The 23195-nt window shown below is 46.8% G+C and overlaps 1 protein-coding gene across 1 annotated transcript; it reads left to right on the top strand.

The window, feature by feature from the left end:
- The first annotated feature begins 7560 nt into the window (after window positions 1–7560).
- On the top strand, window positions 7561–21633 carry LOC134407460 (small serum protein 5-like). The gene is made up of 4 exons (XM_063139252.1): window positions 7561–7702; window positions 11659–11752; window positions 18580–18709; window positions 21429–21633. The coding sequence occupies exons 1-4, from the start codon at window positions 7700–7702 to the stop codon at window positions 21529–21531; spliced, it is 330 nt and encodes a 109-aa protein (XP_062995322.1). The 5' UTR covers window positions 7561–7699; the 3' UTR covers window positions 21532–21633.
- Window positions 21634–23195: the final 1562 nt, after the last annotated feature.

Genomic DNA, 23195 nt, shown 5'->3' with positions numbered 1-23195 from the left:
CTTAATCTCTTCCTCCAATTTTTCCTGCTCTGCTATTTGTTGCCTCCTTAAATTGCACATTTCTGTAATACATATCCCTCTTGTTACTGCCTTCATGGTATACCAAACTACTGCCCTTGACGTTCCTCCCTTCTCATTAATTTCCCAAGTCTCTGTCAGTTCTCTTTGCATTTTTTCTACCACTTTATTGTACTTCAAAAGTTTTGTGTTTAATTTCCACCTAAACGCTTCTTTATAATTCTTTCTAACTGTGAACTCTAAACTTAACAATGCATGGTCTGTTACTTTTATTACTCCCATTTCCATTTTACATACCTTACTTGCAAACTCTTTTGAAACCAATATATAATCTATACTAGAGTATGTATGATGAACTGAGGAGTAGTAAGAAAAGCCCGGATTCGACCCATTCAGTAAACACCAGCAATCTACATAATCTTTTTCTTTTACTAGTTTATTCAATATAGTAATATTATTTCTCTTTTCCGCATTAGTGGGGTTTGACCTATCCACTCTATTATCCATTACCATATTAAAATCCCCAGCTAAAATAAGATACCCCTCCCTAAACTCCTCTATTTCTTTAAATAATTCCATAAAAAACTCTCTATGTCTCTCATTGGGGGCATAAACGTTAACTAATGTATATGATTCATTTTCAATTTGTCCCTTTATCATAATATATCTACCATTATCATCCTTTTTTATAGTTTTTAATATAAATCCACTTTTTTTTGAAATCAAAATTGCCACTCCATTTTTTTTTATGTCCCCAATGACTTTTCATAATAGACTGACCAGTTTGTCCGTATTTCATTTACGCCATCAAATTTTTGGTGTGTTTCTTGCATCATAATAATATCAGATCTTTCTTTATTTAACATTTGTTCTATTCTCCTCCTTTTCACGACTGCCCCCAGACCTTTAACATTAAGCGTTGATACTTTAATTTTTTATCCATATTTACTCTTTTGATTCTTCTTCCGATCCCGTGTGCTCTGCATCTCATAAACATAAACAACAAAAAACACAAACCCTAAACCCCCCTTCAACTCCCTCCCTCCCACCCTATTAAACCCCCCAATCTCCCATCCCCCCCACCTCCTTCCCCCCCCCATATCCCTGTAAGTCTACCACTCCGGCCATTAACTACCTTAAGGGAGGGGGGGAGGCAGAGTTCCGCCTGAGCGGCAAGATCTCTATACTTAACAGCTTTTATGTATTATTATCTCATAACCATTCAACATTTTACCCCATCCCAGACGCCTCCGCTTCAGCTCCGTTTCCAACTTCAGCTCCAAGACTTGCTTCCTTAGATAAACCCAGACTCTTCAGCAACTCCTTGCCTTGATCCAAAGAGGTTACTCTGTATTGACTCCCACCATAAGAAAACTTTAAGAAAACAGGGTAGCCCCAAGCATATTTTATTGCTCTTCTTGTTAACGTTTCAGTTATTTGCTTAACGCTGCGTCTCCATTGGAGTGTTTGCTGACAAAGATCGTTGAATACTTGCACTGCTTTGCCTTTATATTTTATCATGGCCATGGACCTCAATTTCTTCATCACTTGCTCCTTTTTGTAATAACTGCCAAATTTCACAAGATTGTCCTTGGTTCCCCTGTAATTTGCTCCTTCCACTCTATGGATCCTTTCCAGGTCACAGTCTTTTATATCCAGATCAGGCATCATATCATTGAACCATTTCAGAATTATTTTTCTCAAATCCTCTGCTGGTTCTTCAACAAAGTGTTTAATTCGTACGTTGGAACGTCGGTCCTGATCTTGCAATCGGATCAGCTTTAATTCTTGTTCTTGGAACTTCACCTCACAGCCTTTTTCAAAGACATCCTGCCTTTTCTCCACTAATTTTACTTCAGCATCTAGCATCTTTATAGCTCTATCATTCTGAGCGATCTTGTCTGCGAGCACCCCCATCCTCTTATCTGCCTTCTTAGCATTTTCATCCATCTTCTTACTCAGTGTTGCTGTACTGTCCAAAATCAGCCTCTTCAGATCTTCCATTGTAGTTGAAGTTGGCACCGTGCCAGGTTTCTCCGCCATCTTGACAGAACTGTCGCACTCGCTTCCACTTCCACTACTTTGTGTAACTTCTTCTGTAGACAGTTTCTCAAGACGGGCCAAATTATGATTAGAGGGGCGTTTTGTAGCCTTCCCAGGGTTTTTTTTTATTATTTTATTTTCTAACATTCGGCATGGATCTATTTTTGACTCACACTTAATGTCCCGTATACAATCCGCACCGTCTCTTTTTCTACGCAGATAAACACTTCCTCCTTCGATGCTTTTTAAAGGGTGAATTTACTGCCAATTAGACATTCTTCTCAGATAAGGAGTGTAATTCACCGTCTTTATCAGATTGGGAGACGAAAGAGCTCTGACATTCACAAAGCCAGTTTCATTTTCATCGCTCTCCCCTCCATTCCGTCTGACTAATTTACAGCCAGAGACACCGGGGCTGCTTTTCTCCCTCTTTATACTGATTCTGCTTCCAAAAACAAGATTTTCACCCTCACTTAAAAGTCATAGTCCTTTCCCTTCATTTTCATTGACGACCCATGCCTTTTTGAATGAGATAATTAAGTTCTCAGATCCCCCCATACGGGAGTCTCAAGAAGAAATCTTACCCGTCATGGCATCCAGCTCCGCCCCCCTGTGCTCTGCTTTGTGGGCTAGTCACTTGTCTTTGGTGACAGGACAAACCCTCACAGCCGCCATTTTATGTCTAAGTAGATGCTCTGTGTCAGTTTCTCAGATTTCCTAGTACGCCCTCAAGGCCAAGAAGGTTGGCGACCTTCACCCTTGCGTTAAGAGGGCCCTTAAGGCCCCCATTGGAGCAGGAGTGCGCTTTCCAGAACCTCTGGCAACGTGTGCACTCCGCCATTAGCAGGGGGGGCAGGAATGTGCATTTTCTGGAGTTCCAAAGAGAAGGGGCCACCACACTCAGGGCAGCCGCCATTAATGCAGCAGGCCAATGAGCATTCGCAAGCCCCAAGAGCGCTCAGTGGGGCCTCTCGAGGTCCGTTTCATGGGGGCAGGCTGAGGAGGCTGCAGGACCAGCGCTTACCAAGTTTACCCACCCTATTGTCCTGTTTGGGCTGCAGGATGCTCTAGGTGCAGATCAGGTATATACAGAGGGACGATCAATCCAAGCCGAGGTCAGAGCACATGCAGTCAATCAGTCAAGAGGGTCAGGCAATAACAGGAGTCGTCACAATAAACAGGCAAAGGTCAAAACACCATAAACAGTCAGTACTTTACATGGTCCAGAAACAGAATCGGTAGGCAGTCCAAAAGGTCAGCAAACAGGATATCAGGCAAGGTTCAGGAAACAAGGTACAAGGCAGGATGGGCCAAAGTTGTTCCAACGCTGGCAGATTCTGAATGCAGGCTTTCAAGTTCAAAGCCTGTTGCACCCCACCCAGAGCTCAGCTGCAGTAATCAAAGCTCTCCTTTCAGAGCCCTACTCCCGAGGAGACCCTTTCTCCCTGAGGAGACCTTCTCTGCAAGCGAGCACTCCATCACACAGGAGCCTTACTCGTCTGTGGCTTGAGGCGACGTCGCTCCCGGGGGTCAGGGGGGTGCTCAGCCTCAGAGGCAGAGTGTCCCTTTCTCCTGGCAGGGATGGTCCTGCAATTACCTTCCCCGAGGGCTCCGGCTCCTGCGGTCAGATGGTGGTCTTTGGTCTGGGGCTTTGGCTTCTGGGGCACCGTGGGCTTCTGGGGCCTCTAGCTCCTCCTCTGAGGAGGACTCCTCAAGTAGGGGCATGACACCTATATAGGAATGATTTAGAAAATCACTCTTCCAGTCGCCAGTAGATGAATACAGCAGACAATCTCTATGCCGGAAGAAACCCTGCAAACAGGTCTTTCTAGTAAGTAGGGATATGCTTGTTAAACTTCTGCAATAAGCCAGATTTATTAGACTTTTAAAATTAATACATATGCGTCCGCTCTGGTGGCACTGTGTCAGAATCACAAGATTTGTTAGTGTTAATACATAGGCATAGGGCCCTGTGGCAATGTGTTTGTTTAACCTGTTTTGAAAATGTGCTTTACCATAACTATTGTCTCATTAGTTACGGTTATTGTCTCATTAGTTATGATATCATTAGTTAGTTATTAGTTAGGCCCCTGAAGAAGACCTCAGAATAAGGAACAAGCTGAAAAGCATCAGGCTTCTTGTGAATAAACATGTTTTGCATCCAGAGAAAATGTTTCTCTCCTTTGTGACCCGTCTGTTTTGTAAGGACAGCAATTTTGCTGCATATTTAGATCTAACCTTAATATTTGTTTATTTGTTTGTTTACAATATTTATATACAGCTCCGTATCTAAAATAGATTCTGGAGTGGTGAACATAAGAATAAAACAGTAAAAACATAAAAGGATTAAAACAGCAATTTAAAATGGTTCAATTTAAAACAGAATACCAATAAAAGTGGTGGCTGGTCAGTTAAGGAGTACTACTTGGGAAATAGTTTGTTTTCAGGCGGTACCAGAAGCAGCACAGTGTTGGCGCCTGCCTGACCTCCAGGGGCAGGGAGTTCCACAGAGAAGGGGCCACCACACTCAAGGCCCTTCTCCTGGTGGCCTCCCATCAGGCCATAGGTCCATGCAAAACCACCAGGAGCATACCCTCTAATGACCTCAGTGACCACAATGTGTCCACCATGCACACTCCTTGCACCAGTGTTCATCCAAAGAGGTTATCTGCTTGCGTTGTGTATTTAGCCTTGTGGCGTTTGCACAGGGCTACTGCCAAAGCAAAGTCTAAGTATCACTTTTGCGTTTAACAGCAATTGCTAAGCCTGCATCCTCCACCTTCAGAATCCGTCCCCCTAAAAAAAGTCTCCCAGAAGTTCTCCTGGGTGTTGTTTCGCCAACTATAAGATCAATAGGCGGTGGTTCTTTTAGGCGTATTCAGAGACAATGAACACACCAATGGTGGAGGAAAGAAGTTGACTGAACTAAAATAAACTAATAAATCAAGAAAGTGAAACAATACAGAATGGTGGTGGCAAACAGAAATTACAGGAATTAATATGTTCCCCCCTTCCAGCTAGTGGGGGTCCCTTCCAGCAGCAGTCATACCCCTGAAAAATCACCCTGGTTGGTACACCGCATGGTTGTGATGAGTGCGTGGCCAGATCTACACCAAGCAGGACACGACACTTTGAAAACTGTTTGGAAACTGTCTATGGCAGGGTGACCATATGAAAAGGAGGACAGGGCTCCAGTGTCTTTAACAGTTGCATAGAAAAGGGAATTTCAGCAGGTGTCATTTGTATGGGAATCTGGTGAAATTTCCTCTTCATCACAACAGTTGAAGCTGCAGGTGCCCTGCCCTCTTTTAAATCTGGCCACTCTAGTATAGCTCCTGCAGCTTTAACTGTTGTAATGAAGAGGGAATTTCACCAGGTTCTCCATATGTACAAATGACACCTGTTGAAATTTCCATTACTGTTAAAGATACAGGAGCCCTGTCCTCCTTTTCATATGGTCACCCTAGTCTATGGAGTGTGTCTGGAGCACCAACAGTTGCCACTACTGTTTTAAAGCAGTAGTGTGGATCCTGCCTGCACCATGACTCTCTCCCTCACAGCAGTATAAAGCAAAGCATATGCCTGGTGGGCTCTTTTTTGTCTCACCCCCTTTCTCAAACTTCATCTCAAAGGGAAAATGGTCAGCGGCAGCATTTGGCGGCCATCACCCAACGCCCCACCCTGCCTTCAAGCGGGGAGAAAGAAGCCACCTCAACCGCTGGCAGGCAGCCCAGGCAGATCATGAAAACAGATAGCGCCTGACCTTGGGTCTTCTTCACTACAGATAGACACCGGATGTTTCCCAGGTCAACATCCAGAGCCAGCAGCTGGGGAGATGCGTGCAATTGAGGCAGCGTAATAAAGAAAGCTCACGAGGCCTAGACAAAAAAAAGTCCAGGCAAGCTAGACTCTCACGTGCTTTGGGGGCACGGAAGAGGATGTTTGTGATGCACCACTAGCTCCTCGATACAGTAGTCTTCCACATTTCCACTACAGGGTGTAGAATGTGGAAGGCCAACCAGGTGAGCAGGTGATGAAGACATTGGAAGCTTTGATCATAGACACTGTAAACTGGGCATCCAAAGATGCCTGATCCTTGTCAACCCACATCCCTGCCTTGGCGCTCTTAGCCAAGCTGACAACTAGCCCTGGGCAACCAAGTTGATGAGAGGACTGGAAACCATATCCTATGAGGAATGGTTCAAAGAACAGGGAGGGATGTGTAGCCTAGAGAAGGCTGGCATGCAGAGGAGGGGCAGACAGTCTCTGTTGCTCCAGGGGGAAGGACTGGAAATTGCAGGGAAGTAGAATCACAGAATAGTAGAGTTGGAAGGGGCCTACAAGGCCATTGAGTCCAACCCCCTGCTCAACGCAGGAATCCATCTTAAAGCATTTCTGACAGATGGTTGTCCAGCTGCCTCTTGAAGGCCTCTAATATGGGAGAGCCCACCACCTCCCTAGGTCATTGGTTGCATTGTCATACTGCTCTAATAGTCAGAACGTTTTCCTGATGTCCAGCCGGAATCTGGCTTCCTTTAACTTGAGCCCGTTATTCCGTGTCCTGCACTCTGGGAGGATCGAGAAGAGATCCTGGCCCTCCTCTGTGTGACAACCTTTCAAGTATTTGAAGAGTGCTATCATATCACCCCTCAATCGTCTCTTCTCCAGGCTAAACATGCCCAGTTCTTCCAGTCCCTCCTCATAGGGCTTTGTTTCCAGACCCCTGATCATCCTCATTGCCCTCCTCTGAACCCCCTCCAGCTTGTCTGCATCCTTCTGGAGGGGGTTCAGAGTAGAATTTGGTTAAACATTAACACTGTGAGCTGGCTGAAGGTACTATGTGCGTGTGTTTTCCTTTTGATTACACAAGTCTCTACATTACTCTACAGCCTCCCAGACTGCCATTGCTTCCTGAACTGAAAAACCTATGGGAGGAACTACAACATGATATCTTCTCCTGGGCTTTAACAGATGTGTGGGAAGCTTAGGAGGCTGTTGGCAGTACAATGGTTGTACAATGAAAGGTAGGACATTCACACATGCTTCTCAGCCACCTCATCAGTAAGGTAAGCACAAGAAACCCAAACCCAACCTGTGAGAATTTCGCCAACATTTTTTTTCTCCTCCGAGTTTGTTTTCCAAAGCAGTTTCTTTTCTATCGAATTGAATGGAACAGTTAGGGAAATGTGGGAGAAATTTTTGGCATACTTGCACTGAGCAGAGCTTGCACTGAGCAGGGGTTGGACTGGATGACCTCCAAGATCCTGTCCAACGCCACATTTCTGTTCTCTTGGGGGTGGGGAGGGTTATTCTGTTGATCAAGGTTAGGTGCCCAGTAAATTTGGCTTTATTTGCAACTCCTTGGGGGGCAGGGGCAGAGAGGGCTGTCTGGGGCAGGGATGATTCTCTGAAGGACTCCAGGTACGTCACAGTCGTTATCAACATCTGCGATGATAAGGCTCTGTCAATACTCCATTTACAAAACAGCATTCCCCTTTGGGTTTAGACCCTCCTCCTCTTCCTCCTCACCTGTTTATATTTGGGAAACAGATCCCCCAAAGTTACTAACAACCAACACCATTTACCAGAACTGGTTCTCACCAAGTGGAGTTTGCTGGCTGCACATAGAAAGGCCAAGATGGTAAGCAGAGTTCTTTGTCTTCCATTAGAAGTGACTCTTCCTTTGACGTGGGTTGGATTATAATGCCAGAAAACTGCAGTCTCAACTTAAGGCAGTTTGGTGCTGTGTAGATGCAACGTTAGAGGAAGAAAGGTACTGTCAATGTACATGGTTCTGTCTGACACCGAATCTATCTATGCCACATCTGTTGCTCCTTCCTGGTCCATCAGACAGTCCAGAATTCTCAGAATCCACTGTAAACTTAGATTTAGTTTACTGGCTGAAAGTAGCATTCACATTTGCCTGTTGCAATAATACAAAGTTTTGGTTTTTTGTTTGTTTGTTTGTTTGTTTGTTTAAGCAAAACCTCCGAGCACAGAGCATGACTCTTACCTAGAAATAATTCTATGGTAGTTTACTAGTGGAGAACTGTAAAAATACGCAGATCTGTTGTAGTTTTAATTTCTAATTTCTTCCCTGTTTCCCTGTGTCAGTTCATGTGTGCACAAACACACATCGTGTGCTAACATGTTTTTTAAAGCTTCTGGGCACCTGAAATATAAATATTCCATGACACCCAAGCAGCTAAGCTAATAGCTCTGGGACCCTCCTCAATCATCTGAAAACAGAACTTTCACAGCCAATACCTGCAGCACTTGCAGAGTCAAGGGACACACTGGTTGTTTTCCTTTTCCTTTTGTTGAATTTAGCTGGGGGGACATTTGGAAAACAGGAAAAATCTGCACCCTTAATATGATAATCCATTTGTCTCCATATAAACATAATACTATCCTAGTCAAGAATAACATTAAAAGAGCATTATAGTTTCATTGTGCCATGTTTCTTGCAGAAGGATGACGTCAAAGCGTTCAGTATAGTTCAATAATTGTTTGTTATACTGCTTTGACCGCCATCCTGCTACATTCCATGACAGGCATTTCAACCCCGAATCCTGTGAGGCCCTTGTGCTTAAGCAGTTCCACTCCGTTCAAGTACCCAGTCTTGTCTAAAAAAACCCACTTCTTTTCCTCTTATCAATGGAAGCCCGTCCTTTCTTAATTCAAGGAGGAGGACTGCCTATTTCTGATGTAGCGAATGCCTGATAGCTCAGCCAGCAATTTGAGGTCACACAGGGCTCATCCACACCAAGCCAGATATTCCACTATGAAAGCAGTAGATAAAAGGCAGGAGCCACACTACTGCTTTATAGTAGGGCTGTGCTCCACTTCACTTCAGTTTGGAGAAGCAATAGCTGAGCGGCCTGATTCACCTCCGACAAAAGCGGAGATGGATCGGGTCGGGGGGCTGCGGATTGAGGCGAAGCAGTTCGCCTCAATCCGGAGCACCGGATGCAGGTAAGTGGGGGGGGACTCACCTGGCGGTGGTGGCGCAATCCGTGCGACGACAGCGATGGAGCCAGGTAAGGGGCAGGGAGGAGGGGGGCTTACCTGTGTCTGTCGCAGGCTTCAATTGAGGCTCCAGCTTCAAGCCAGAAGAGGCCGCAGCCTTCTCTTACAGCTTAAAGCCAGGGCTTTAATTGAAGCCCACGACGGACTGTGACAGACACACGTAAGGGGGCAGGGGGAGTTGGGCTTACCTGGCTCCGCCGCCGCTGCCGCCATCCATACAGCGACGGTGACAGCGGAGCTAGGTAAGGGGGGAGGGGGCTTACCTGCCTCTGTTGTGGTCTATCGTGGGCTTCAACTGAGGGCCAGGCCTCAAAGCGAGGCCTGGCCCTCAGTTGAAGCCTGCGACAGAGGCAGGTAAGGGGGTGGGGGGAGTTTCGCTTACCTGGATCTGCCGCCGCAGTCTGTGCCAGGGCCTCAATAGAAGACCACGACGGGCCGTGATGGACACAGGTAAGGGGGCGGGGGGAGTTGGGGTTATCAGCCCCCAGTTTGTCCCTCCTTCCCCACTTACCTGCCTCCGCCATCCGCCATCCGCCAGGGAGGCAAGTAAGTAGGGAAGGGGGGGCAAAATCCCGATCCACCCCCTCCGGATGTCACTCCGCAGAGCAGAGCGGGGGATGGGTGGATCGGCCCGAAGCGGTTCGGGCCCGATCCGGAAATTCCGGATTGGGCCACGAAGTGGTTTGGGGGGTCCATGCACAGCCCTGTTTTATAGTGGTACTGAAGTGCACCGACAACTGTTGGGGCCCAGGACACATCTACACCAAGCAGGATATAACACTATGAAAGTGGTATGAACGTGGTCTATGGTCTGTGTCAATGGGCCCCAACAGTTGCCAGTGCACGTCAATACCGCTATAAAGCAGTCGTGTGGCTCCTGCCTTTTATATACCGCTTTCAGAGTGGAATATCCTGCTTGGGGTAAATGAGCGCCCATATTCAATTATCAAAAACAAACACAACACCTGCCGGCTTAAGACCTGAGTTCTGCCTGTCTCGTGTCGGCTCAAGTTCCTCAAAGCAACGAAGTTGGAAACTAAGGCCCTTCCTACACTGTTGTTTTTCCTCAGGGTCATCCCTGTGCATCCAAATGACGCACAGGGGATCCCATGGTCAACTTGGGTCAACCCCGGGGAAACAGAAAACAGGGATTTCCCAGGTTTTCTGTGGTCCTGGGACTATCCCGAGACCGCAGGAGATATGTGGGTGCCTGCCCCTTCTTTGTCCCGCCTCCTCACGAGTAAACACGAGGAGGCAGGAAACAGGCACGAGGCACAGAGCTCTTCAGGCACTCCATGCCCATTGGGGAGGGGGAGCAGGAACAGGTCTGTGGTGGGGTTTTTTTTTAAAAAAAAAAACACCTTACATTTTTGTTGGGAGTACAATTGCACTCATCTCCCCTATTTAAAAAACATGGGGGGGCGCGACATCCCTCATTCTTCCCGGGATGTCACATGCGCGTATGGATCCAGGGGGAGGATCTCGCGAGCAGAATATCATGAGATCCTCCCCCCTCCCTCCCGGAAGGCCAGGAGGTGTAGAAAAGGCCCAAAGCTGATGCTTTAACAGACACGAACAGTGATGATGTTGTGCAACATCACAAATTGTGCTTGCTTACAGGTTACCCTCTGTGCATCACACTTTTCCTTCGTCTGTCAGGCCCAGAGGGGGAGGATGGAGTGCCTGGGACCAGCAGAGATGTCCCACGTTGTCTTGGTCCTGCATTGCCTTATGGAGCACTTGAGCATTAAAGGAATCCTCTCGTTAATTGAGAAATGCCAGGTTGTTGCTTGGTAGGATGGGTTAAACAGTGAGAGAGAGCCTTCTTCTAGCAGTCAGGAGAGATGCTTCAGAAAGCAACACAGCACCAGGGTTCACACAACAAGACAACGCCCACCCAACCCATACTCAAGGTAGGTTGAGTATGGGTTGAATGTGGATTGGTGTTGAAGTGTGGGTTGTCACTGGATCGTAGGTTGTTGTGTTGTGGTACCCTAGCCACACTACAAACCATGGTTTGTTAATCACAAACAACCCATGAGGAGATGCCATGTTGCTGGCTTGTGAAATGTGGCTTGTTCTAAGGCTAGGTGCTTCATAAGGCAACACAGGACCATGACAATATGGAGCATCTTTGCTGACCTAGGGGAAGTGGGCTGCAGGCAGGTAAGTTTAGAACCGCTGCTTAGAACCTCAGCAAACCCATGAAAGGCACCTCTGCTTAACAAGCCTGAATACCCACCAGTAGTTTTCACCCAACTGTGAATGAAAACTATGACATGCTGAACTGCAGCTCAGAATAAAGAGGGCAAATGTGTTCATTTTCACCGCTTTTAAAGTCACTCTACCTGTGGCAATTTGCATCTGATCGGATCGAAATTTTGCAGAATTGCAGACTGCCTCAGGTATACAATGAATGCCCTGTGTCCCTTTAATCAATACACTGGTATTTCTGAAATAACTAAGTAACTGTTAAACTGCGTTTGGAATCAGAGTTTTAAAAGGAAGGTAATTCTCCAAGAATTTTAAGCCCATTAGAGCTGACCCACCCTTTCCCATCTTTTCCAGAAAGCCTTCCTTATCCTGACTGCCTTCTGCATCACCCTGGGTTTGTGTCATGGGGCCTGCACACATCAGTTACCCAGAGCACAGCTGGTAGACGGTAATGTTATCAAGCGGCCTATTCATTTGTGCAAAGCTTTTGCTTTCGTGCTGGGAAAGCAGTAGCTAAAGTGGTTCTAGAAGACAAGGGTTTCAGTTATCACACAAAGGCCGCCCAGCTTCCACTGGTTTTTGTAGCAAATTGACAGTCATGGCTTCCGCCTCAAAGCATTCTGGGAAATATTACTGTAGAACAGCCTTCCTCAACCTGGGGCACTCCAGATGTGTTGGACTGCATCTTCCAGCTGGCTGGGGCATTCTGGGAGTTGTAGTCCAACACATCTGGAGCGCCCCAGGTTGAGGAAGGCTGCTGTAGAACATGCTGAGAATTCTCAGACAGAGAGCCAGAAAAGGAGAGGAATGCTACACCGCCCTCACTTCTGGCCCCCACTTGATTGCTGCAGTTTCCTCTATTGCTTCGCAGGGATTGCCCTACCCATGACCACATTCAGCATGGAAGTGCCACTCCTCACAGAACCACATTTCCCGGCTGGGCTGTCCAAAGGTATTTTGCTGCCCTAGGTGAGGAACAATTTTGGCTCTCTACCACCACTAATAAAATCGGTTCATAGGAGGAAAAGTATGGTTTTCCTGAACAAATGGCTTCCTCTATTTTTAATTTCTTTAACATTACAACATTGATCAATTCCTTCAACATATTCCCACACACATTTATGAACAGATTTGGCCAATGGAGCCTGAAACAAATGAAACGTTAAAAACTCTTGAACATCGGAATCAATGTCTACATGAAGAAATATAGGCTGACCATATTTTGGAAACCAAAAAGGAGGACAATATGGCCGCTCTCAAGGAGGCATGCCCACCCCAACATGCCCAGCTCCCAAAGGAGTGGGCCCATCTGGACCCCAAGGGGGCGTGGCCTTCATCACATGTCTGATTCTACAGCTCACAATTAAGACCAACCTGTTCCACAAAATACGTTAATCTTAAAATCACTGAAATAAAGAACAAGTGAGACATCCAATGTATCTAAAATTAACATGTATTTTTAGTTGCTGTACAAATTTCTTATATGGTAGTTCTTTTTGCTGTCTTCATACAAGATCAATAGAAAAGACAATTATTATTTTCCATTTTTCTAAATCAAACAGGTCCTGGATTAGAAAAAAAAATAGCTAAACAACACTGTGGATAGGAGGGGAGATATCAGTGCTAGACTAAACAGAAAATGGGAAATATACAGTAAAGAAAGATTAGACAGGGAGGCAAAAGGTGCAATTCTCTAGCCAGAAGAAAAGTCCTACAACTCCCAGCATTCCCAGCATAGGATCATGCCCTAACCAGAAGAAAGCCTCACTGAGTTTAATAGGAGTTATTCCCAGGTAAGGATGGAGAAAGAAGAGAGAAAGAATGATTGGGTTACTGTAGCAACCTTTTCTCAGGCCTGTTCAGTGTAATTTAATATTAAGCAAGAAAGTGCTGCTCTCTTTAAGACACTTTAATACTTGTGATGTAATATAAACTAGATTTTCACAAGTCAATTTCTATTAAAGGTCTTATTCCAGGCATAGCCTTTTGTAGATTTGTATGTGTACACTATTGGGAGAGCACTCACAGCATGGCCTTAGTGGTGAGTTTCTACCAAACCCTGTTACTATACCACTATCAAAACATCTGTCTACAAATTACAAGATTACAGAGTTTACATTTTATTTATTTATTCCATTTATATCCTGCCATTTTTCCTGCAAGGAACCCAAGGCAGTGTACATAATCCTCCTCCTCTCCATTTAATCCTCAAAACAACAACCCTGTGAAGTAGGCTGGGCTGAGAGTCTGTGAATGGCCCAAAGTCACCCAGTGAGCTTCCATGGCTAAGTGGGGACTAGAACGCAGATCTCCCAACTCTCAGTCCGACACGCTAGCCACCACACCACAATCCACAACTCAGACATCTAATATACTAGCAATATTAAATGTATAGTCAGTATGAAGTTCAGGTTAATTCTGGTTAACTTTGTAGTTATGACTAGTCAGTGTCGTGTAATCCTACTCAGAAGTAAGCTCAATTGAGTTTACTGTATTGAATTTACTTCCAGGTAACTGAGCATAGGATTGCAGCCTAAATAATTGAAAGGACACACAAAGATAGCCAAGTGCTATCGGGCACAGCACAAATATAAACAGCCAATTAGTTTTACCATCACTTTCAGTGCAGCCCTAAATGTCTACTCAGATGTAAATCCTAGTGAGTTAAATGGCCTTTACTCCTGGGGGATGACAGGCTTTTTACCCCCACGCAAAGAACAGGTAAAGAAGAGGAGGGGAAAGAACTTACCCTCTGTAGCTGGCTGAGCTGCTGCTGCTGCCGGCGTGGCCGCAGCTCCAGGGACAGGCCAGGGCTCCACACAGCCAGGGAGCTGCAGTTGTAAGGCCAAGCAGGCCGGGGCGCCAGGCCAGGCCAGGCCAGGCCAGGCCGCCCACTGCAGCCAGGCCTGCCCGCTGGGCCACTTATCCACCCGACGTGCTGGGCCATAGCTCTAGCTTACCGCGGAGTTGCAGCCGCCGCCGCCACCACCGAAAGAAAGCCTTGCCTTCATGCTGGCTGGCTGCAGGTCAGCCAGCTGAGACCTCCGCTGCTCCTGGCTAGGTCCTGGCAGGAAGTCCTGCGGGCGCGGCCATCTTTACAGACATAGGAAGTCTCGCGAGTCTTGCTGGTGAAGATGGCCGTGCCCGCAGGAGAGACAAGGCCAAACGCAACCACGGCCTGGGGGTGCCCCGTAAGTGGGTCCCCAGCCCCGGTTGCGCCGGTCAGGCTTGCTTCTCCGGAGGTCTCCGGGATTCCCCGGTGGCAATGGTCACCCTAAGCAATAAATGCACCACAATGGTTGAGGAATGAAAAAAAATCCTAAAATAGTGGATTTAAACTTATCATGGCATACTTTTTTCCTCTCGATGGGCCAGTTCAGACAACACAATAAGCCAGGGTTAGGCCGCTAACCCTTTTGCAGCAAATGGTTAGTGAGCGTGTTTAAACCGTGGTTATGTACCTACCAGGGTTAGGAATGGTTCACACAACACCCTAAGCCATACTGTTTAGCTCAAAATGCTTAACTGCCACAGTTTAGTGTGTCATCTGTACAGGGTCACTGTAACTCAATGCTTGGCTCTGTTGTATCAAAGTGCAAATGTAGCAAATGTGAGGCAGGTGGCTACCAGGAGCAGGGCCTTCTCTGCTGTGGCACCCCGGCTGTGGAATGAGCTCCCTAAGGAGGTTCGCTTGGCACCTACATTATATGCTTTTAGACGCCAGGTGAAGACCTTTTTATTCTCCCAGCATTTTAACCGTTTCCTAGCCATCAAAATTAGTAGGGGTGTGCACGGACCCCCCCGCTCCGCTTCACTTCCAGATCCGCGATTTGCAGATTGGGCTGCTCCGCCCCACCCCCGCTCCGCCTATGTCCACTCCGCTCCGCTCGGAGCTCCGGATCCGGATCGGAGCTCCGTTTCCCCCCCCCATAGGCTTGCATTAAGCTAAAAAAGTATACAACTTTTTTTCTGTGAAAGTTAGAAACCTCAAGTTTGGCACCATGACACCTCATGGGGGTATACACACGCACACCAAGACTCAAGGCAATCCCATCATCCCCTGATTTTTGGGGAATTTATGAAAATCGGGCACCCCATTCACACCCCTTTCCATAGCTCCGTCAATTTGCATGTTAAAAATCTCAAACTCACCACCATGAAAGCTTATCCAGGGGTGCACACGCACGCCAAGACTCAAGGCAGTCCCATCATCCCCTGATTTTTGGGGAATTTATGAAAATCGGGCACCCCATTCACACCCCTTTCCATAGCTCCGTCAATTTGCACGTTAAAAACCTCAAACTCGCCACCATGATAGCTTGTCCAGGGATACATATGCATGCCGAGACTCAAGGCAGTCCCATCATCCCCTGATTTTTGGCGGGGCTTAAACCTGCAGACATCTCAATGGGGCCATTTCAAAGGAAATCCCAACATGCCATGAATTGGGGAGTAGAGATAAACCTATGAATCTTCTTCCACACTTGAAAAATGGATTTGGAACTTCCAAAAGTCTAATTGAGCGCAGGAAGGACTTCTCCCCTGAGTCAAAGCCAGACACACACAACATCCCTGCGAGGCGGGCAGGGGAGGAGGGAGGGAAGGCAGGCAGGCAGCAGACATTTCTGGGGGCATAAGGAAGTGAGCCAAGGATAAGCCAGTAATGCATATAAAATGGAATAAATAAATAAACAAAGGAGGGGTGGAATTAAAAGCAGCAGTGTTGCTGAATAAACAACAAGAAGAACTTTTTTAAAAAGGCTATATCTGTCTTTTACCAGTAATAGGGGGACGTGCCCGGGGGAGGGGGAAGCAGCTGTCAGTTCAACTCATGAAAGACATTGCTCCACCACTAAGAAGTAAACACTCACTTCAACTCATGATAGGCATTGCTCCACCGGGTTACTCTCTTTGGAGGGCTTTGATAGCCCCCCAAGTACAGGAAAGAGTGGGGGCACGTCCACATGGCATGCCCTAGGGGAGCTCATCCCCTTGCACCACATCTTTTCAGTTGTTCCCCAAAGTTAGGGTGGGTAGCAGTGCTCTCTTATTATTGGCTTAGTATATGATTTCAGGTTGTGTTTGTGCATTTGGTGGGGCTACTGTGTTAAAAAAAAACACTGGGAAAAGTCCGTTCAGACTAAGAAAGAGAAGTTTCCCAGAATCCCAAGTTACCCGTTTTGCCTATCCCCTCCTCCAACGTTGGGATCATGTGATCATGACCGGGAGTTGACTCTGCCCCTCAGCCCTTCGAAAAAGGTATTTCCCTCCGGTTTTTAAAAAAATTCTAGCGTGTGACCCGCACCACGCAGAGAGCTGAGAGTTGTCTCAAAATGACCCCCATCCACGACTCTCTGAGCACAAGAATTTTCAGAACGATAGCTTCAAAAACAACACAGTTATCCCCCTTTCTTTTCCGCAATGCAATCCTATGGGCGAAATGTTTCAAGATGGCGATCGGACCGGACCACGGAAACCGGAGTGCTCTGAAAATAGGCGCTTCTCTTCGCCTTGCTTCTAGGGGTCCGCGGTCCGCTTCTACTCCGCCTCTGGGCAAGGCAGAACAGGCCAATTCGCTCCTGCTTTTGCGCTTCTAATCGGAGCGGAGCACATGTCTACTGGTAATGCCATTTCTGGGGTCAAATTGCACCCTAAAAGGAGAAGCCATGATGGGGTGTGTGTGTGTGTAAAACATTTTTAAAAGGGTCTACCTATTTAACAGCAATCCGATGGATTATTTTTATGGATGGCGGAGCCAGTGATTCCAGGTAGGCCAATCCCCCCCCCGCCCCCTTACCTGCACCCATCGTGAGTTTCAATTGAGGCCCTAGCTTGAAGCCGGAAGAGGCCTCAGCCTTCACTTCTGGCTTCAACTGGGACCTCAATTGAAGCCCGCGATGGACGCAAGTAAGCCTCCCTCCTCCCTGCCCCCTTACCTGGCTCCATCACCGTCGCCACAGGGACTGCGGCAGCAGCAGCAGCAGCAGATGAGTCCCCCCCCCCCACATACCTGTGTCCGGAGCTCCAGATTGAGGCGATCCTCTTCACCTCAATCCCTAGCCCCCCGACTCTGCCTTTTCTGGAGGCGAATCAGGCCGCCTCACTACTGCTTCTCTGAACCGAAGAGAAGCGGAACGCAGCCCTAGGAATTACACAATTTCAAGAGACCTCGGATGCACCCAGGGAGCTCGCCATTCCTTAACTTCAAAACATAATAAACAGGTAAAAAAGGAAGGCAATTCATACAGACCAGTAACGCAGTGTGGCCGCAACTCCATTTACTGGAACCCTTTCCACATCAGTGTGTCTGCCAAAGAACCCTTGTGCAAACGCAGAGGATTCCTGAGAGTATCCTAGTTCAAACGCTTGGTTCAGCTGGGGTGGCTTCCTACACTTCTACACCCCCATAGGAACTGAGAGGCAAACCTACAAGACCCACACACACACCCAGTGTCCAGGATGGTAGCTGTCCAGGAAGGGTCTCACCCATGCCCAAGTCCCTTGCATGGCTGTTTGGAAGCGGAACAGGAGGAGGCAAAGTCATTACTGACCCCATTTGGGCCCATAAGTAGGGATGCATTTGGTGACCTCCCAGTGGCATAGACTACAGCTCCCATCAGCCCCAGTCAACATAGCCAGTGGCCAAAGGCTATTTTGGAGTTTTAGAGCTTCATCCCATGTACCTGCTTCCCTCAGATTATCCCCGTAGCACTAAACTTTCGCGGTTGTTGTTGTTTTTGCTACCGGGCGATAGCGATCCTTTGCATACCAAGAAGTGAGTTTAAGGGGGGGGGAATGTAAAAAATCATTAAAAAATCAACAGATGACCCAATTCAATTCAAATTTGGTATGCTTAAAGCTCTCCCTAGTATCTATCACTGTGCCAATTTTGGTGTCTTTATCTTTAAAACTTACGCAGACGTAAGCATTTCTTTAAAATCCTGCTCATGCGCCCCAGCGGTAGCTCGGAAGATACGCTCAAAATGTAGGGGCTAAATAGGGTGAATCTTTTGGCTTTATTGCACAATTAAGGCAGGATGCATGGGAGGACTTCACAGTCAAAGCAGATTATAAGGTAGAAAACATCTGAGTCCTTTGCATGCAATTTGCAGTGATTGCGCAGTATAACGCTGGTGTGATAAAGCTCTTAGTCCAAAACGTGTGATCCCGTAACAAGGCTTGCTAGAAGTTAGGTTATATACCGTCTTCCAGATTAAGCACCACATTAACCTCCGGCACTAGTGTCGACATCACTGACTGGGGTTTTCTCCCTAGGGGTGCTGGTGGCTCCGGATTACTGCGTAGATTCTTCTGATGGAAGTCGCCATCCGATTGGGTCTCTGTGGGATTCGGCTCACTGCTGGCGATGCTCCTGTGGGAAGGGAGGAATGAACTGTTGTACCAGGTAGGCAAAATGCTGGACATGGTTTCCTCGTCCCTTTGACAGCACTGTGGCAGCACTTCTCTCCACTGAAAATAGATTTGCACGTTGCTTTGGCTCCAGGTGCACGAGCCCTAGTTGCCCATCGCTGACTTGGCCCGGGCAACTGGCTCTCGGATTGGCAGGAATTTGCCAATCGTCTACAGCCAATCTCTAGAAGATAAGAAGTTGTACTAATATAAAGAGTGGCAGTGAGCATGAACAGAGTGCTTTGCCTTCACCACAGCATAATCCCAGTGAGCAGTCAGTAGTCGCAAGGAGGCCTCCCAAGTTGAAGAGTATAAGCTGCATTAAAATGTATGAGAAGATGTGCACTCCGTTTTGGCAACGCAATCAGGCAGGGTTGGGGTGTAATGGCAAACCAAACTTTCTTTCTTTCTTTCTTTCTTTCTTTCTTTATTCATTCATTTATAACATTTTTATACTGCCCAATAGCTGAAGCTCTCTGGGCAGTTCACAAAAATTAAAACCATAATAAAATAACCAACAGGTTAAAAAGGAAAGGAAAGGAACCTCTCGTGCAAGCACTGAGTCATTACTGACTCTTGGAGGGATGCCAGCTTTCGCTGACGTTTTCTTGGCAGGCCCTATAGCGGGGTGGTTTGCCGTTGCCTTCCCCACACAAATACAAAATACAGTATCAAAAGCACAACCAAGATAAAACCACGCAGCAAAATTGAAGTAAGATTAAAATACAGAGTCAGAACAGTAAAATTTAAATTTAAGTTAAAATTAAGTGTTAAAATACTGAGAGAATAAAAAGGTCTTCAGATGTATTGCGACGAAAAGAGTACAGTGTAGGTGCCAGGCGGACCTCACTGGGGAGCTCATTTCACAGCCGGGGTGCCACAGCAGAGAAAGCCCTCCTCCTAGTAGCCACCTGCCTCACTTCCTTTGGCTGGGGCTCATGGAGAAGGACCACTGAGGATGACCTTAAGGTCCGGGCAGGTACATATGGGAGGAGGCGTTCCTTCAGATAACCTGGCCCCAAACCGTTTAGGGCTTTAAATGTCAATACCAGCACTTTGAATTGGGCCTGGACCTGGACTGGCAGCCAATGAAGCTGGAAAAAGACTGGTGTGATGTGATCTCGCCGGCCAGTCCCTTTTAGTAACCGTGCTGCCCTGTTTTGTACCAGCTGAAGTTTCCGGACTGTTTTCAAAGGCAGCCCCACGTATAACGCATTGCAGTAATCCAAACGAGAGGTTATCAGAGCATGGATCACTGTAGCTAAGCTATCTGTGTCCAGATAAGGGCGCAGTTGGTCTATCTACCTACGCTGATAAAAGGTGCTCTTTGCCACTGAGTTCACCTGTGCCTCAAGTGACAGTTCTGGATCCAAGAGCACCCCCAAACTACGGACCCGAGGATGTGTTGGTGACAATCTCAGGCTTGCACTCTTCCCCACCCCTTCCATCCTCCATTGCATGTCAATTTAAAATTTTGTTTGAACAACCCGTTAGATCTGAATAGAGGGAAGATACAGTTTGAACAACCCAGGGTCAAACTGATTTCTAACCTTGGTTTATTGTTGTTTGCATTTTCATACTGTCCAATAGCCAAGGCTCTCTGGGCAGTGCACAATTAAAACCATAAAAATACAATAAGTATACAATCAATTTAAAGCGTTAAAAGCTTAAGAATGCAATATAAAATCAGATTAATTACAGTCCAGGGAAAGCCTGTGTGAAGAGGTACATTTTTAGGAGGCGTTTAAAAATGCTACATTTTCCTCTTCCCAAACCACACGAGGGAGGGTTTTCCAGAGGTTAAGGTGCCGCTACAGAGAAGGCCCGCCATCAAGATTCTTCATGGCAACATCCCGTTCATTTCTGGAATAGCCAGCAAGACCTCCTCTGAATATCGTAACTGTCGTCTGGGTGTATATTAGGGAAGGCGGTCTGCCAGGTATCCTGGTCTCAAGTTGTTTGGGGCTTTATAGGAGAATAACATAGCCTTGTACATTGGTTCGGTAGCTAACAGGCAGTGGGTGCAGTTTTTGACACAGGTTTTATATGAGCAGAGCAAGGTGTTCCTGGGAGCAGCCTTGCTGCTGCATCCCAACTCATTGGGGTTAAGTGATTGGAGTTTGACTGCACCACAGTTTCCCATATTCTCCAAACAAGATGTTGTTGGTAAATAAGATATCCTCTCCAAAAGTCTGGCTTTGCAAGAAAACTCCTCTGCCATATCATTTTGAGAATTTTTTTGCAACCCCTGAATTTCTCCTAGGAGCTTTGCAAGTTAAGTTGAACCTTGCTAAACCTGGTATGAATTTGTAAGACAGGGAACCGGTCCGTATGAGGAACAATCCACCGTGGCTTATTCGGAATGCACAAGCTGCACCTGCAGCATCTTGTTTCTGAACCCTGAGGGGCAAGTTGTGCAAGGCTTAAACAGCCCTAGCCTAACCCTAAAATGGCACAACCAACCCTGCTGGGTTTGGATAACACAACAACAAGTCACGGCTTGAATATTTAAAACCTAACCGGCTGGTGTTGTGGCTCATCATGGGTTAATCAACCCATGATGAACCACGCTGTGTCATCTCAATCATGCCAACATCTACTTTCTAGGCAAAATTGGCGAAAGCTTTTGCTAGAACAAAGTACAGCTCCTTAAATGACTTTTGCAAGTTATGATGAATGTTGATTTAAACTTACATTCTAATTTTATTTTTTAGGTACGGTGGTATTCACCATATGGAAGGATGCACAGGAATAGTGGATATGGAAACCTGTGACTATGTGTTCTACAGGAATGATGACCCAACCAAGCCATGTTAACACTTCAGATTAAAAAACCAAACCAAAAAAAAACCCCAAAAGCACCCTATCCCGTTCCTTTCATGAATGGGGAACTGAATAAAAAAACCCCGTTCCACATCTCTTTGGTGTCTCTTGCTGTTTTTTTCCTGAGAGCAATGAAAGGGAGAGCAATAAAGAAAAGGAAAGGAAAGGAAAGGAACCTCTCGTGCAAGCACTGAGTCATTACTGACTCTTGGAGGAACGCCAGCTTTCGCTAGGGTGACCATATGAAAAGGAGGACAGGGCTCCTGTAGCTTTAACAATTGTAGAGAAAAAGGATTTTCAGCAGGTGTCATTTGTATGCAGACAGCATCTGGTGAAATTCCCTTTTCATAGCAATAGTTAAAGGTGCAGGTGCCCTTCTCTCTTTTGTATCCGGTCAAGAGGGCAGGACTCCTGCAGCTTTAACTCTTAAGATGAAGACAAAATTTCACCAGCTGCTACATGCATTCAAATGACACTTGCTGAAAATTCCCTTTTCTATACAACTTTAAAGATACAGGAGCCCTGTCCTCCTTTTCATATGGTCACCCTAGCTTTCGCTGACGCTTTCCTGTCAGGCCTTATAGCAGGGTGGTTTGCCATTGCCTTCCCCGGCCGTTATTCCCTTTCCCCCAGCTAGCTGGGTACTCATTTTACCGACCTTGGAAGGATGGAAGGCTGAGTCGACCCGAGCCGGCTGCCTGAAACCAGCTTCCGCTGGGATCGAACTCAGGCCGTGGGGAGAGTTTCAGCTGCAGAAACTGCTACTTTACCAAGGGTGCCTATATTTTGGTCATACAAAATGAGTTCATGCTCCATTTTGTTCTCGTTTTGGCAAGCCTTCCAGGTTTTAAAGGAAGCTTTCTTGCTTTTTATAGCATACTTGAGTTTGATGATGACCCCCTGCCCACATCCTCTTGGGTGGTCAGAACCTTTCCGGGGAGTTGTTGGTACCTTCCTCAGAACCCCGACTTCCTTATTCTTGATGACAAAAGGCAAATGGTCAGCCTGGGAGCAGGACACATCTACCACATCCCTGATGGTCTCCTCTACGTAACGGTCCGCTTCCCTCAGCTTCTCCAGGTCTGCCACTGCAGCCTCAGAACTCACTTGTTCCTGAAAGAATAAGAATTGAGAGCACCAAGCAGTACAAACCCACAAATTCTGCCCAACAGGCAGATAGTCACGCATGAGACGCTGGGCCCGTTCGTGCATCCTGACAAGCCATGCTGAAAACAAGCCGTCCTGGTGGGGGTGGGGGGTCTGTCCGTGGATCAGGGGCTCTGTGCCTTGCCATGGGTTGTTTCCCGCTTCGTCCTCCGGCCTGCTGCCTGCAGTATCCCAGGGGCCTTTGCAGCACAACTCCTTGTGTCCTTCCTTACAATAGCACCCTTTCTAGTGTTGGTCCGCTATGTGTTCTGGGTGGGGCTTTGCATTTTTTGGCTCTCGAAGGAAAGTTCACCACACAAACAAGATTTACGACCCACGAGTGCGAAACACTCATACATTGGAGAGCTCTCCACCCCTTGCTGACTTTCTAACTTCATGGCTAGTTTTACTGTCTTTGCCCCCATCTATAAGACAACGGGATTGCTCCTCGTTAAATAGAAAGCCGAATTTTTGTAGATTCGAATCTACGTAACGTGCATCACACTGCAGAA

This window comes from Elgaria multicarinata, chromosome 12 (assembly GCF_023053635.1).
Source record: "Elgaria multicarinata webbii isolate HBS135686 ecotype San Diego chromosome 12, rElgMul1.1.pri, whole genome shotgun sequence".
Lineage (NCBI taxonomy): Eukaryota > Metazoa > Chordata > Lepidosauria > Squamata > Anguidae > Elgaria > Elgaria multicarinata.
This window is presented reverse-complemented; position numbering and strand designations above follow the sequence as displayed.